Source organism: Branchiostoma belcheri, unplaced genomic scaffold, assembly GCF_001625305.1.
Source record: "Branchiostoma belcheri isolate BF01 breed outbred unplaced genomic scaffold, Haploidv18h27 scaffold683, whole genome shotgun sequence".
NCBI lineage: Eukaryota > Metazoa > Chordata > Leptocardii > Amphioxiformes > Branchiostomatidae > Branchiostoma > Branchiostoma belcheri.
Genome location: NW_017804335.1, coordinates 1 through 16,633, shown reverse-complemented (window position 1 = coordinate 16,633; position 16,633 = coordinate 1). Strand labels below are relative to the sequence as shown.

Here is a 16,633-nt window from a genome sequence, read left to right as displayed (position 1 = left end):
TGATTAGCGATGTATATATACAGATGAAAAGTTACCACGAAAAATTACAAATTATGTCAACCGTCACTAAGGCTATCAACACCGTGCTATCAACGTATACAAAAAGTCAGGACGATTCTTCAAACTCTACAATTCCCTTGAAACAAAACAAAACAGGGGGCCCAAGCTGACACTTCCTCTTTACAAGTGCGATCCTAAGAGTAAGACTAGTAAGAGCTATGTATGTACTTTGAAAAATTATATCTTCGTCTGTGTTAAGCTGTTAAGAGTTGTATCCAATGACATGAAAGCTTCTTGGTCTGTCCTAAAGCTGAAACATTCATGAGTGTGTTCTACCATCTATATATATGTGTATGTATAAGAGAGACATATATGAGTGTGTCCTAACATGATATGTGTATGTATAAAACGAAAGATATACACGAGTGTGTCCTATCCACTATGTGTGTGTGTGTGTGTAAAGTTGGACATACATGTGTTTGTGCGACCGTGTATACATGTGTGTGTCAAGCTGGATACATACGTGAGTGCAAAATCTATCCTTATATATGAGGAATTAGTAGTCTTTATATATATGTAATTTTGCGACACTTGGCCCTCCGTAGTAAAGCCTGTAAACATGCCGTATCAACTTACAGGAAGTAAAAACACTGAACCAATGAGACCCAAGCATGATACGTAAGAAGTCCTGAAATAAAACTTGGTTCGTGTTGTTTTTCTCGACATTTTAGTTCCTTGTGAGTCTACAACTGCGAGCATTCAGAACTCAGAGCGACTTGGTAACCGTTCAACAGTCGTGGATATAGTTTTGATAGCCTAAAAAGCGAGAAAACATGACTCCCGAGAAGCAGAGTCCGTTCCTGTCCGGTGGACCGACCCGCCTGGACCGTCTCCCCGTGTTGGTCGGGCCGCTGGTCGGCGTCCTGGCCGCCCTGGTGTGCGGGATCAGCGTGCTGACGGGGGTGGAGGTGGTGCACAACATGCAGCAGGAGCTGACAGGTGTGAAGCAGGAGCTGACAGGAGTGAAGCAGGAGCTGACAGGTGTGAAGCGGGAGTTATCAGTCCTGCAGACCGAGAACACCGGACTGAGGGAGAGGCTGGTGGCGGTGGAGAACCTGCTGGATGCCGGTACTCTTGCTGGGCACGACCGACCGCGGACTGTTGACGAGTCAGAGGTGTGTTTCTATACTTATGTGTTTCTTCAAATTTAACGTTAATTTTCTTTCTCAGCGACATCCAAGCGAAATCTCTTTTCTTAAGAGCCTCTCTTGTACTTTAAGACGAATAGATAAAGAGTAACAGATTATAGTGTGCATATACAAGGCTATAGTTTCCCCCGCCATTAAAACAACAGAATGTTGACAACAGGAAGGTGGAGGTTTGGGTGCGGAGGTTGTCAGTACGAGCCAGGATGACGCGGTGCGAGTCAAGAGACAAGCTACCAGCTCTTCTGGGCTGTTCGACCGTGAGTATTAAGTAAAGCTGCTAAAACTGATCACCAAAATACCATGCATGCATGTTAGGGGCATAATGCGTGAATTAATCCAGGAGAAAAAGTAACACAATGACAATGTTTCCTTTCAACTCGTGTTCTAGTTCAGCAATCAGAGTTAATGTGACGTTTTTGTTAACTTCCCTTCTGACTCAATCTATTCAGTGAGTACAGCCGTGAGTTTGGTCTGCCCTTGGAATTTCATGATATGAGAAAGTGAACATCTGCTTTCTCCCAGGCTGTGCTGGTAGAGATGGTAGAGATGGACCAGCTGGACAGCCTGGGCGGGACGGACGGGATGGCATTCAAGGTGTGGCTGGACCAGCGGGACCTGTGGGCTTGCAGGTTTGCAGATCGTGTTTATCACCACATTTTCTGTTGTCATTATACATATATATACATTTTGTGACCAGAGGCGTCACTCATCACCCTGTTGTCCTGACATGGTTTTCCATGTACTCGTATATCCTCACCATGGCAGGGTCCACCCGGGGACAAGGGAGACACAGGACCGCCGGGAAGAGACGGGGCGCCAGGCGCAGGTAACAACTTTTCATCCTTGTCAATCGAATATATTCTTCATACTTTCACATTTTTCATTCCTAGGTCCGATACACATATAAAAGTTTAAATACATAATTTTGATATTAAATGGTTATTGTTACATTGAATTCACATGTTGCTTCTTTATCATTAATGTCTTCAGGAGGAAGTGTGTACATCCGATGGGGGAGGAAGACTTGCGCTGATAACGGCGGAGCAGAGTTGGTGTACTCGGGTAAGATGTCTTTGTTGAATACAAACGGCTTGCGTGGTGCTACCTTTTCTTAGCTGCATCACAGCGCCAGTTCAAATGTTAACTCTTTTGAGTGTTCCATGAACATTATTGACAGATGGTCTATGTCTGTAGTGTGGGAAACATTATTTGATTTCAGGTGTGGCAGGAGGCATACGTTTCAGTGTATTCTTGTTAACAGTATATGATGATGTTGATGACTTGTTTCATCGTTTTCGCTTGAAATTTTTGAGTACATCTATTCAGGTGTGGCTGGAGGTGAATGGTTCGACAACACAGGCGGCGGGACCAACTACCAGTGTCTGCCGACCGACCCACAGTGGGGACGGTACCAAGATGGAGTCCAAGGGAACAAGGCTTACATGTACGGCGCTGAGTACCAGTTGAACACAAACGTCCCGTTCGGCTCCGGCTCGGCTTCGGCTCAAGATGACAACGTCCCGTGTGCGGTCTGCTACGTCCCAACCCGCGGCAGTAAGTTAATGATCCCCGCCCGTAACACCTGTTATAGCGGCTGGACCCGCGAGTACCATGGTTACCTCATGACTGAATACTACAACCACAACAGTAATAAAGAGTACGTCTGTGTGGATGAACAGCCTGAGGCTGTACCGGACGGACAGGAAAACCATGACGGAGCGACGCTCTACCCCGTGGAAGCCCGCTGTGGGTCCCTGCAGTGTTCCCATGGCCACTACGTGGAAGGGAGGGAACTCACCTGTGTCGTCTGCACAAAGTAGACCATTATTATTGTACGTAACGTGGTGGGTATTTTTGTACAATAAAGGTCTTTATTTCATTAATGAATTCTGTGAATTAGTGTCACTCTTGTCGTTCCTAGAAATGAGGTATTGACATTATTTGATTTGGACAGCCCGTCCTTGCTAGACAAAATACACTTATTGACTGTGACTGATAAAATTTTCTCCCTTTTGGGAAAGGATTGGAATTATTTTTGTATAATCACTGCTTTATGATTTTCAGTGATGGGGGAAGAATAATCGAATTTAGCTCACTTGTACTTGGTCTAAACGCGGATAGAGGATACTATGAGAGAGATTTTGACATCGATGCAAATAAAAAGTACACCTTTGTATTTACTAAATGAGGAATGTCAAATACCATGTTGCTGTGTTCTGTTGGACATATACTATCTGCTGCAACCATTGATGCATGCATAAATAAATCAGTATTTACCGGTAGAGGTCTGCGCTTGCAAGTGTTCATCTGTCTGTCTTGTTTCGTATCTACTAATTACTGCCACATTCTGAGACTTCAGGAGAAAGCTCTAGGTTTACCTCAAAGTCTGACGTGTACTTTTGTATATTTTCTGAATGAAAAATATTAAAGAAATACACACACTATACCCCGTTTATTATTGATTTGTGAGCCTTTGTATTTTTTCTATCTGTAAGTTGTAGTGTTTTTTCCACAGCGACTTCTGTGAATCCGCTAGAGCGTTGACCTTTAAAGACACACAGGTTGCGCAACAATCATGTTAGCCTAAAGTCACCTTTCTTCGTAGAAAGGGTTCGAGGTCAGCTATCAATCACATTCTGACCAATGAGAATGTGTGATGATGACGTCAGCGGAAAAACATTTTTCCCAGCGACGTTTTCTTCTAGGAATTTTTGTACAACGGTTGAGTAAAGCCTGTAAACATGCCATATCAACTTACAGGAAGTAAAAACACTGAACCAATGAGAACCAAGCATAATACGTAAGAAGTCCTGAAATAAAACTTGGTTCGCGTTGTTTTTCTCGACATTTTAGTTCCTTGTGAGTCTACAACTGCGAGCATTCAGAACTCGGAGCGACTTGGTAAACGTTCAACAGTCGTGGATAAAGTTTTGATAGCCTAAAAAGCGAGAAAACATGACTCCCGAGAAGCAGAGTCCGTTCCTGTCCGGTAGACCGACCCGCCGGGACCGTCTCCCCGTGTTGGTCGGGCCGCTGGTCGGCGTCCTGGCCGCCCTGGTGTGCGGGATCAGCGTGCTGACGGGGGTGGTGGTGGTGCACAACATGCAGCAGGAGTTGACAGGTGTGAAGCGGGAGCTGACCGCTGCTAGAGAACGTCTGGCTGTTCTAGAGAGCTTCCATGGCTTTACCGGCGGGGAGGTGGCCGACGATCTGTCTCAGGCGAGTACGCCTAACCTTTCAACATTATCCCCCGTACCAGATATCGTCATTTGTAAAATTTACTCTGTGCTCATTGTTGGATCGCCATCATCGGCGCTCTAACGGCGATGGTATGAGCTGGTTCAAAACAGTCGCCGAGGTGACGGCGATTATGGCGCTCTCAGCACGCTCCCATGGCGATCCTGGCGATCTTTCTGCGCTCTCTTCGCGCTCAGGCCAATTTCAGGTCGCAGAGAAAGCGTCATGAAAGCCGTCCTATTTGAATGGGGGCGTAATACACTCAACCGTGACTGTTGTTGTACTAGTCTAGCCCCATTCAATTGTATGTAACTTAATGTCCGCTCTTTGCATTGTGTAACACGCGTGCTTTTATTTGTCCCTAGTCTAACACTTAACTATCTTGATTGGCAATTTAACGAGCAGTCAGTACATTGCTGTCGTTTGCCGTTTTAAACAGAATGACGGTATGATGACGCCAGACGACGGAGACCATGGTTCCGCGCGAGTGAAGAGAGACGGGCCGGTGTTGGGTGGACGTGAGTGTATGGATATCTTGCTCTTACTAGTACATCTGTACAAATACTCTGCTCGTGTGTATGACTGGTAAATACACTTTAAAATAATAGAACATAACAACTGGCCGTAGTGAAAATGATGATGGAAATTCAAGTTCATTTTCATGTTTATCAAGATATTCTCGGCCTAATCAAAAGATCTCAAATAAAATTCTCAATGATACGGTCTCAACTCACAACTTTGGTTGTACATCGCAGTTTGCCAGCAGGGACCCCCTGGTCCCGCGGGAAGGGACGGGGTAGCCGGGCGGGACGGAAGGGACGGAGTCCCAGGCTCGGCAGGGCCAACCGGACCGGTCGGCTTACAGGTACGAAACTTATCCTGGTTTCAAGTTAACGTTAGATGTATACCATATTAATAATAGCAAAAAAGGTCTTTATGTGTGTAAGATACTGACAAGATTGTACTTTATTGATCACCATGGCAGGGTCCAGCCGGGGACAAGGGAGACACAGGACTGCCGGGAAGAGACGGGGAGCCAGGCGCAGGTAACAACTTTTTCATCTTTGTCAATCAAATATATACGTAGTACTTAAATACTTTAACATTTTAATCAACCAATCTGCCTGGTTACAATCCACGTTTATGTAGATATAGTATTTGATTTTTCCTGTAATGTACGTCTTCTTTTTGATATACTTTCTTCAGGAGGAAGTGTGTACATCCGATGGGGGAGGAAGACTTGTGCTGATAACGGCGGAGCAGAGTTGGTGTACTCGGGTAAGATGTCTTTGTTGAATACAAACGGCTTGTGTGGTGCTACATTTTCGTGGCTTTCTTTGGCAATTTGATAAAGGTTTTGAATATGTCTGTGGACTTTAAGACCGGGAAACCTTGTATGATTTCAGGTGTTGCGGGAGGCACACATTACACTCAGTCAGGCGGCGGGACCAACTACCAGTGTCTGCCGACCGACCCACAGTGGGGACGGTACCAAGATGGAGTCCAGGGGTGGAAGGCTTACATGTACGGCGCTGAGTACGACTTGAACACAAACGCTCCGTTTGACTCCTCATTCGACAACCACGACGTCCCGTGTGCGGTCTGCTACGTCCCAACCCGCGGCAGTAAGTTAATGATCCCCGCCCGTAACACCTGTTATAGCGGCTGGACCCGCGAGTACCATGGTTACCTCATGGCTGGTTACTACGGCCACCACGGGTCTAAAGAGTACGTCTGTGTGGATGAACAACTTGAGACCCTACCGGGCGGACACGCAACCCGTCACGAGGCGCTGTTCTACCCCGTGGAAGCCCGCTGTGGGTCCCTGCCGTGTCCCCAATACGTTGAAGGAAGGGAACTCACCTGTGTCGTCTGCACCAAGTAGACCTTTAATGACACATCCATTCTCACCATTCTGCTATCACTTTTCTACTTTTATGGTTTGGCTACAAGTGCCCAAGTGCGTGTAAATCAATTTTCATTGTATTGTAACCGCAATGTAATATTCTTTGAAGTTGTGCAGAATGCTCAGAACTTCTTTGCGATTTCGTATGATTTATGATGTATATCATGCCTAATAAGCCATTTAGTTTAAAGTAAAATGAAGTTTATTAAATGCTGCATATCATAATAGTTTGTTGCTTTGCCTGATTTGACATGGCTTCAAGTTGAGATAAAGCTTGACTACTATAAACGTCAACCCCCTTCAGAAGTTGGTATCTATGTGTATTTTGTGACGTTTTCAGTTCCATTGGATGACGATATAGCCAACTTCAACTGTGTGTTGTTTTGGTTTTCTAAATAAACAACTACCAGCTGTGTGAATTATGATCGAACGTTTCTCATTGTCTACATGTAGTATCTAGGGCATGTATTGGTAAATTTTGAAAGGTTACCATTTTTTTGTGTGTTTGCATCCGTATCTTTATAGCCGACATAACCGCCCTTCGGCGTAACACACTAGCTGTGTGTGTGTTTGTGTGTGTGTATGTATGTGTGGTGTGTGTGTGTTTGTGTTTGTGTGTGTGTGTGTGGTGTGTCACAGTGTGTGTGTTTGTGTGAGTGTTTGTGTGTGTGTGTTGTGTGTGTGTGTGTGTGTGAAAGAGAAGAGAAAGATGTATTGTAATTCTGGAGTGGAACTGAGTTGTGGCGTTAAGACCACATGGATTCCTACCCCCCCCCCCCCTCGCCACTGAATGACATCCAGTAAATGTCTAGCGGGGACCAATCAGAGGGCTGCTGAATAATTTATCAAGGCCCCACGGACGCGGTTCTTTCACTTGTAAAGTAGCCAATTACCACCGAGCCGGTGGGCACACGATGGGCGAAAACATGTATTTCACACCCATTGTACGTCGACATAAAGCGCTTATACATTACAAACAGAATTTTCGTAGGACTGCCATTACTTTAGTTTGCAGCATGTGTATTGAGAACGAGTACTAGTATCTTCATAATTCTGCTGGCTGTTTGTAGAAGAACGGCACAATAAAACAGTTTTTCAATACCAACACGACTTAGCAGATAACACGTAATGAAGCCCACTTTTTACGCAGATTGTAGCACTACGTAAATGTTACGCAAACTAACAGTAGATGTTTTAAGGAATTTACAGAAATGACAATGATAGATAATGTAACGCATATACATTATACAGCACAAAATGAAGAGTAACNGTGTGTGTGTGTGGTGTGTCACAGTGTGTGTGTTTGTGTGAGTGTTTGTGTGTGTGTGTATGTGTGTGTGTGTGTGTGTGAAAGAGAAGAGAAAGATGTATTGTAATTCTGGAGTGGAACTGAGTTGTGGCGTTAAGACCACATGGATTCCTACCCCCCCCCCCCCTCGTCACTGAATGACATCCAGTAAATGTCTAGCGGGGACCAATCAGAGGGCTGCTGAATAATTTATCAAGGCCCACGGACGCGGTTCTTTCACTTGTAAAGTAGCCAATTACCACCGAGCCGGTGGCACACGATGGGCGAAAACATGTATTTCACACCCATTGTACGTCGACATAAAGCGCTTATACATTACAAACAGAATTTTCGTAGGACTGCCATTACTTTAGTTTGCAGCATGTGTATTGAGAACGAGTACTAGTATCTTCATAATTCTGCTGGCTGTTTGTAGAAGAACGGCACAATAAAACAGTTTTCAATACCAACACGACTTAGCAGATAACACGTAATGAAGCCCACTTTTTACGCAGATTGTAGCACTACGTAATGTTACGCAAACTAACAGTAGATGTTTTAAGGAATTTACAGAAATGACAATGATAGATAATGTAACGCATATACATTATACAGCACAAAATGAAGAGTAACAGTAATGTAGTCGTCTTTGGCCGGGTATGGCAAGTTATAGTACGTACATGTATCGGTTCAATCTTTAACGGGTAAGTTGACAGCAACAAGCAAGATGCATAGGTTCTATTACTTTTGTAGCTCACTTGCGTCTAGATTTGGGACGAACCCATGTTACTTTTTCGCCGCAGTTTTTCATGTAGTGGTTACTTCGACAGCCTTTCCGCTGACGCAAACATACTAGTTTGTGGTTCCACAGTTCTTACAACGTTAGCGCTTGAAGTTGCTGTGGTGTTTTCCAAGTTTGTTGGTCTGGTGATGTTGTCTTTGTTGGCTTGTTGTCTGTCATTTCCCTCCATTTTTATGTTTGGCGGCCCGTCTTCGATGGGTTGGGTTTGGTTCACAAATCTCGGCTTCGCTAAGATCCGTTCCTTCCCGTACGTAGTGGTAGCGCTAGTGCAGCCGCATTTGAATGTGTAAAACTTAATGTCTACAGTCCCGTTTTTATTCGTTCATCAAAGTAGATTTTACTAAGGTATGACTTTACTAACTGATTGTGGAAGTACTAGTACTTAGTACTGATGTAAACAAGAAACAATATACGCGCTCTGGTTGAGTTCATGGCATTTACATGAAACAAGGTGATAATAGCCGCTAGTCGGTGACCTGTCAGCAGCCCTATGATTGGTTCCCGCTAGAAATCTACTGGATGTCATATAGTGTACACGGGGGGGCCCCCACACACACACGAGCACTGAACTTTAGCTTAAGAGAAGACGATATGCTGCCAATCAAGCCATGTCAATGAGACTTTGTTTTTTAAACAAATGAGAATGCTGTTCCTTTCAACTTGTCTTGAGGTTGTAAACATATCAATATACAGGACGTTAAAGACCCTGAACCAATGAGGGACAAGTACTGAATAGAAACGCCCAATGCCTAAAAATAGAGCATGTTACGCGCAGGTTTTTCCCGCAAGCTTTTACTTCCTTGACAGTTTGAAATTCAGCGTGCTTGCTCTGAGACTTTCTTTAAAAAAACTGAGTTAAAGTAAACGGCCGACTAAACAAGAATGACAGCGGAGAAGCAGAGTCCGTTCCTGTCCGGTGGACCGAACCGCCGGAACCGTCTCTCCGTGTTGGTCGGGCCGCTGGTCGGCGTCCTGGCCGCCCTGGTGTGCGGGCCGGCCCCCGGATCAGCGTGCTGACGGGGGTGGTGGTGGTGCACAACATGCAGCAGGAGCTGACAGGTGTGAAGCAGGAGCTGACAGGTGTGAAGCAGGAGCTGACAGGTGTGCAGCGGGAGTTATCAGTCCTGCAGACCGAGAACACCGGACTGAGGGAGCGGCTGGTGGCGGTGGAGAACCTGCTGGATGCCGGTACCCTTGCTGGGCACGACCGACCGCGGACTGTCGACGAATCGGCGGTGTGTTTCTATACTTATATGTTTCAGCCTGGGAAATCTTGTATGTTTTTTTCTTTCAAATCTAACGTTAATTTCACGTTACATTATTACCTGTATCTCTTGTCTTTCTCTCCTTTCCCAGCGACATCCAAGCTAAATCTGTCTTTGTAAGTGCCTCTCTTGCACCTTAAGACGAATAGATAAAGAAGAACAGATTATACTGTGTATATACACTATAGCGCTTAACCCCCAACCCGCCCCCGCCATTGAAACAACAGAATGTTCATAACAGGAAGGTGGAGGTTTGGGTGCGGAGGTCGTCAGTACGAGTCAGGATGACGCGGTGCGAGTCAAGAGACAAGCTATCGCCTCCTCTGGGCTGTTCGACCGTGAGTATTAACCCTTGAGTTTAACCCAAAAATACCATCCATGCATGTTCAATAATAGCTCAATGCGACGTTTTTTTTTACATTCCTCGAGAGTCAGTCTATTCAATCGGCTGGCTGTTCTTGTATCCTTCACGGATATGATGAAAAATTGAACATGCGTTTCCTCCTAGGCTGCGCTCAAGGTCAGCCTGGGCGAGACGGACGGGATGGACCAGCCGGACAGCCCGGACAGGACGGACAGCCCGGGACGGACGGACAACCCGGGACGGACGGACAGCCCGGAACGGCGGGACAACCCGGGCGGGACGGACGGGATGGCATTCAAGGTGTGGCTGGACCAGCAGGACCTGTGGGCTTGCAGGTTTGCAAATCGTTGTTACCTCCATGAGAAATGGAGGTATTGTTTTTGGCGTGTCTGTCTGTATGTCTGTGTGTGTGTGTCTGTCTGTGTGTCTGTGTGTGTTTCCGCAACTTAGTAGTCAGCATAATTTCAAAACGCCTTTATGGATTGTGATGATATTTGGTATGATGGTTCGTCTTAGAAAGACAAAGGTCAAGGTCAAGTCTGGGCCTCCTGGTGGATGACCTTGGTACTGCAGCAGAACTTCCGGTTTTTGTATCTTTTGTCCTGAACAAGCTATGTCTTGACTTTTTGGTGACAGATAGCTTGTCCTGTCAGGAATAAGTGGCTGCCCCCCCCCCCAGCAGCTTGTTCTGGAACTGCAGGTTAGTTTCTGGTAAAAACTTTCAAAGCCAATAAGTCCAGATTGGAACAACGTACTTTCATCATTTTTGGTGTGTAGGTACCTGAGAGACAGTTGCACATGATTAAATTTTAAAATAAAAGTTGCACAAATTATGCAAATGAGGACTGAATTTGCATGATTAATGAGGAAATTCTATAATTACAGTGCTTCATGTAATGGTACTGCTATACATGTAATCTATTTAATCTGTGGCAGGCGGAACATCAACAGATACCAATTATGCAAATGATGACCTAATTTGCATAATTAATGTGAAAATTCTGTGAATCCTTATTGGTGAATGATGGGAATTTTATACCTCGTGACATGTGCAAGTTTCATAAAGGTTTGCATCGATCTGCATATATTATGTTAATGTAGAGGTTATTTGCATAATTAATGAGGACAAAGCAAGCCCATATTTCATGGAGGTATGAGATTTCGGAACTCTTGTTTTTTTTTTTGTTTGTTTATCGCTAAATGGTCGTTATCATTATGTATATATTTGTAAGTTACCAGAAACGCCAAGATCAGTGGAAACATGTATATCGCTCATCATCCTCTTGTCCTGACATGGTTTCCATGTATACGTATATCCTCACCATGGCAGGGTCCACCCGGGGACAAGGGAGACACAGGACCGCCGGGAAGAGACGGGGCGACAGGCGCAGGTAACAACTTTTTCATCTTTGTCAATCAAATATATACGTAGTACTTTAATCTGCCTGGCAGCTACGTTCCACGTTGATGTAGATATAGTTTTTGATTTTTCCTGTTATACACGTCTTCTTTTTGATATACTTTCTTCAGGAGGAAGTGTGTACATCCGATGGGGGAGGAAGACTTGCGCTGATAACGGCGGAGCAGAGTTGGTGTACTCGGGTAAGATGTCTTTGTTGAATACAAACGGCTTGCGTGGTGCTACATTTTCTTAGCAGCGCCTGTTCAAATGTTTACCCTTTTGAGTGTTGTTCAAATTCTACGAACATAATTTACAAGAGGTCTATGTCTGTAGTGCGGAAACTTTGTTTGATTTCAGTTGTGGCAGGAGGTACACATTTCTATGTATTCTTGTAAATAGTATAATATGATGATATTGATGATTGTTTCATTGTTTTCGCGCGCGATCGCTTGACATTTCTGAGTATCTCCATTCAGGTGTGGCAGGAGGCACATATCACAACCACCCCGGCGGCGGGACCAACTACCAGTGTCTGCCGACCGACCCACAGTGGGGTCGACGGTACCAAGATGGAGTCCAGGGGGAGAAGTCTTACATATACGGCGCTGAGTACGAGTTGAACACAAACGTTCCGTTCGGCTCCACCTCCCTTCACGATAACGACGTCCCGTGTGCTGCCTGCTACGTCCCAACCCGCGGCAGTAAGTTAATGATCCCCGCCCGTAACACCTGTTATAGCGGCTGGACCCGCGAGTACCATGGCTACCTCATGGCTAGTTACTACAACCACCCCGGGTCTAAAGAGTACGTCTGTGTGGATGAACAGCCTGAGGCCGTACCGGGCGGACACGCGGACCATAACGGAGCGCTGTTCTACCCCGTGGAAGCCCGCTGTGGGTCCCTGCCGTGTCCCCGCTACGTGGAAGGGAGGGAACTCACCTGTGTCGTCTGCACCAAGTAGACCATTAATGACACATCCGTAAATATTGTTACCATTCTAATATGCCCCTTTTTCTGACCCGTTTTCTTGCTACCCCCACTAATGGGTTTAAGTAGTGACAGAAAAAAAAGGGGCATATTACAAAGGTAATAATCTTTCCGACCAACCTCTGCTTGGAGAGTAAAGATTTCCATTGTGTCAAATTTAGGCTGACATTGATTTTTTTCGATGTGGTTAGTTCGTGTTTGCCTCTAAAGTTAAGATTTCAAAGTTTGATGTGACGATTTTCATGTAATATGAGGGCAGTGTTAACAAGTCCTAAGAGGAATATCAAATTCTGTGTGGTTGAGATTTGTGGTGTATTTGTATATTCGCTTTATCCATCACCAGAACAATTGTTATTTCTGTTTAGTGAGGGGCAGCAGTTACTACATGTACTTTGCGAAAGCTTTAGAAATAGCCCAGACGAAATGTTGTGTGATTCAATGGTATGGTAACCACAATATCATATTCTCCTAAGTTTCGCGGATGTTAATCGAAGACTCATATGACTTCTTTATTTGCTGTGAGTTGGCTAAAAGCACACCATAAGCTACTTGTAGTGAAATCAAGTCTCAGTCCTGCATACAATAATAGTTTATTGCTTTGCCTGATTTGAGATGGCTTCAAGCTGAAATAAATCGTGACTACATGTAACAGTCAATTCCCCTCCAGCTGTTGGTATCTTTGTGTGTCTTTTGACGTCTTTAGTTCCAGTGGTTGACGACATAGTCAACTTCAACTGTGTATTGTTTGGGTGGTTCAGATGTATAGTAATATCAATAATGTCAGTCAGGTCTTACGCAGTTTGTACGTACAAAACTGGTGTGTTACGCCTAAAGGCGGTTTACTGGTTATGCGAAATAAACTAACAATCAAACAAACAGAGCACAGTCCTAGACTTTTTGCTAGCGTGTGTACAGTACATAGCAGAACTTTAAAGAATATGTAAGAAACTGAGGTAGAGAGATTGATATTATGGATCTCTGCAAGCACCCCCCCCCAGGCCAAAGAACTTTAGCTTAGGAGAAAACGATATGCTCTCAATCCAGCCATGTCAATGGGACTTTGTTTTTTCAACAAATGAGAATGCTATTCCTTTCAACTTGGAAGTTAACGACCCTGAAACAATGAGGGACAAGTAAGAAGAAACGTTCAATGCCTAAAAATAGAGCATGTTACGCGCAGGTTTTTCTCGCAAGCTATTACTTCCTTGACAGCGTGCTTGCTCTGAGACTTTCTTAAAAATACTGAGTTAAAGTAAACGGCCGACTAAACAAGAATGACTGCAGAGAAGAGTCCGTTCCTGTCCGGTGGACCGACCCGCCGGGACCGTCTCCCCGTGTTGGTCGGGCCGCTGGTGGGCGTCCTGGCCGCCCTGGTGTGCGGGATCAGCGTGCTGACGGGGGTGGTGGTGGTGCACAACATCTCTTGTCTTTCTCTCTTTTCCCAGCGACATCCAAGCTAAATCTGTCTTTGTAAGTGCCTCTCTTGCACCTTAAGACGAATAGATAAAGAAGAACAGATTATACTGTGTATATACACTATAGCGCTTAACCCCCAACACGCCCCCGTCATTATTCACATTTTTAATGAACTTAGACAAACCCTCGATCCTCAAACTTGTATGTTCTTATCTTTTCAACATCACAGAGAAGCGAAAAGAAGTCGAAATTATGTAACAGACTAGTGCTAGTACTAGATTGATCTTGTGTATATATTTGTGTATTCAAGTTAACCTTTGTACCTAACCCAGTGGGTATGTTTGTACAATAAAGGTCTTCATTCATTCATTCATTCATTCATTCATTCATTCATTCATTAAAACAACAGAATGTTCATAACAGGAAGGTGCAGGTTTGGGTGCGGATGTCGTCAGTACGAGTCAGGATGAGGCTGTGCGAGTCAAGAGACAAGCTATCGGCTCTTCCGGGCTGTTCGACCGTGAGTATTGACCCTTGAGTTTAACCCCAAATCTGTTTACGAACAATTGATTGCCAAAAATACCATCCATGCATGTTCAATAAAAGCTCAATGTAACGTTTTTTTTTTACATTCCTCAAGAGTCTATTCAATTAATGCAACATTAAACACAGGGGCTGACTGTGCTTGCAGTGAGATTGGTCTGTCCTTCAAAAACTGAACATGCGTTTTCTGTCAGGCTGCGCTCAAGGTCCTCCTGGGCGAGACGGTCGGGATGGACTAGCCGGACAGCCCGGGACAGACGGACAGCCCGGGACGGACGGACAGCACGGGCGGGACGGACGGGATGGCGTTCAAGGTGTGGCTGGACCAGCAGGACCTGTGGGCTTGCAGGTTTGCAGATACCCGTTGTTTATACTAATGTTTGTTACCATTATATGTAGACATTGTAGTAACCAGAAACGTATGTAGAAACATGCATATCACTCAGCATCCTGTTATACTGACATATTCTTCCATGTATATCCTCACCATGGCAGGGTCCACCCGGGGACAAGGGAGACACAGGACCGCCGGGAAGAGACGGGGCGCCAGGCGCAGGTGACAACTTTTTCATCTTTGTCAATCAAAGATATTCTGCATACTTTCATATTTTGCTTTCCTAGGTCCGATCCACATATAAACTTTTAAGTATATATATATTTATCATTAGATGGTTATAGTTACATTACTTCACATGCCGCCTCTTGATCATTAATTCTTCAGGAGGAAGTGTGTACATCCGATGGGGGAGGAAGACTTGCGCTGATAACGGCGGAGCAGAGTTGGTGTACTCGGGTAAGATGTCTTTGTTGAATACAAATGGCTTGCGTGGTGCTACATTTTCATAGCTTTCTTGCAGTGCCAGTTAAAATGCATTCCCGCATGGCCGCGTCTGTAGGAGCGCGGGGCGTGTCGGGTCTGTCACCGTACATTCCCGCATGGCCGCGTCGGACCCGTCACCCCAAGCGCTCCTACCGAAGCGGCCTTGCGGGAATGAACGGCACAGGCTGTGACACGGCCCGCATTAAGGCCACACCGACTTAATTTTATGGATGACATCCGCGCGCGCATTAATTTTCGCCTGTTCTAAAAAAAAAAAAAAGATCACGTCCTCTGAGGCTCTAGGCCTGGGTAGTCAGCGACAATACGAAGCCTGTAGTAGCTCAGGAGGATAGCACCACTACTCAAAACTCAGTACATACGTGCAGTGCCACAAAAAGCCAGCATGTCTAATACTGCCGCAAATTCAGGATACCAGCTTTGTACAGAGTATTCCTGTGGTTTTGTAGCATTTTTATTTTCGGCCGGAATTTTTTTTATTCGCCCGCGCGCACTAGTTTGGGGGTATTAAGAGGATGTCATGCATAAAATTAAGTCGGAGTGGCCTAATTGTATCCAACTACATTTACTACAGTTACTACAGCTCAGAAAGTGAGTTACCCTTTTGCGGTACTACATTTACTTGAAACCTATCCTATCGACGCGGACTTAGCTTGAGGGAATGCACGGTGACGGACCCGGCACCCCCAGCGCTCCTACCAACGCGGCCTTTTGAGAATGCACGGCAAGGGCGCGCCACGGCCCCGTGCGCGTGGCTGCGCTCGCCGGCGATTTGTGATGGCTTACATGAAGACTCTGCCAAAATGTTGACTCTTTCAAGCGTTATTCCAAATTAACAAATTTAACAAAGGTCTGATTATGTCTGTGCACTCTTAAGTCTGGTATGATTTCAGGTGTTGCGGGAGGCACAGATTACACTCAGTCAGGCGGCGGGACCAACTACCAGTGTCTGCCGACCGACCCACAGTGGGGACTGTACCAAGATGGAGTCCAGGGGGAGAAGTCTTACATATACGGCGCTGAGTATGAGTTGAATACAAACGTTCCGTTCGGCTCCACCTCCCTTCACGATAACGACGTCCCGTGTGCGGTCTGCTACGTCCCAACCCGCGGCAGTAAGTTAATGATCCCCGCCCGTAACACCTGTTATAGCGGCTGGACCCGCGAGTACCATGGCTACCTCATGGCTGGTTACTACGGCCACCACGGGTCTAAAGAGTACGTCTGTGTGGATGAACAGCCTGAGGCCGTACCTGGTGGACACGCGGACCATAACGGAGCGCTGTTCTACCCCGTGGAAGCCCGCTGTGGGTCCTTGCCGTGTTCCCCTGGCCACTACGTGGAAGGGAGGGAACTCACCTGTGTCGTCTGCACCAA

The 16,633-nt window shown here is 45.6% G+C and overlaps 2 protein-coding genes across 13 annotated transcripts; both read left to right on the top strand.

Annotated features, from left to right (window-relative positions):
• The first annotated feature begins 677 nt into the window (after positions 1-677).
• LOC109484085 (short-chain collagen C4-like) lies at positions 678-13,115 on the top strand. Of its 12 annotated transcripts, none has more exons than XM_019787305.1 (7): positions 678-999; positions 4,330-4,427; positions 4,885-4,969; positions 5,201-5,310; positions 11,401-11,461; positions 11,601-11,672; positions 11,949-13,115. In XM_019787305.1, the coding sequence occupies exons 1-7, from the start codon at positions 834-836 to the stop codon at positions 12,431-12,433; spliced, it is 1,077 nt and encodes a 358-aa protein (XP_019642864.1). In that variant the 5' UTR covers positions 678-833; the 3' UTR covers positions 12,434-13,115. The 12 variants fall into 12 exon arrangements, with proteins under 12 accessions (XP_019642864.1, XP_019642857.1, XP_019642860.1 ...); XM_019787302.1 differs by lacking the exons at positions 4,330-4,427; positions 4,885-4,969; positions 5,201-5,310; positions 11,401-11,461; positions 11,601-11,672 and adding exons at positions 1,369-1,465; positions 1,731-1,837; positions 1,974-2,034; positions 2,199-2,270; positions 5,852-6,266 and having other exon boundaries at positions 697-1,175; positions 12,370-13,115; XM_019787300.1 differs by lacking the exons at positions 678-999; positions 4,330-4,427; positions 4,885-4,969; positions 5,201-5,310 and adding exons at positions 4,009-4,329; positions 9,543-9,676; positions 9,948-10,044; positions 10,215-10,405.
• Positions 13,116-13,733: 618 nt separating this feature from the next.
• LOC109484084 (short-chain collagen C4-like) lies at positions 13,734-16,628 on the top strand (the record flags this gene model as incomplete). The annotated part of the gene is made up of 6 exons (XM_019787297.1): positions 13,734-13,868; positions 14,299-14,395; positions 14,613-14,767; positions 14,914-14,974; positions 15,140-15,211; positions 16,150-16,628. Coding segments are annotated over exons 1-6 (999 nt in total), but the record flags the coding sequence as incomplete, so codon positions are not given.
• Between the last annotated feature and the right edge of the window lie 5 nt (positions 16,629-16,633).

Coding starts and splice junctions, on each gene's coding strand:
- LOC109484085 (XM_019787298.1), top strand. CDS start 834: ATGACTCCCGAGAAGCAGAGTCCGTTCCTGTCCGGTGGACCGACCCGC. Junction 1,176..9,947: donor GGACTGTTGACGAGTCAGAG/GTGTGTTTCTAT, acceptor TGTTCATAACAG/GAAGGTGGAGGTTTGGGTGC. Junction 11,673..11,948: donor AGCAGAGTTGGTGTACTCGG/GTAAGATGTCTT, acceptor ATCTCCATTCAG/GTGTGGCAGGAGGCACATAT.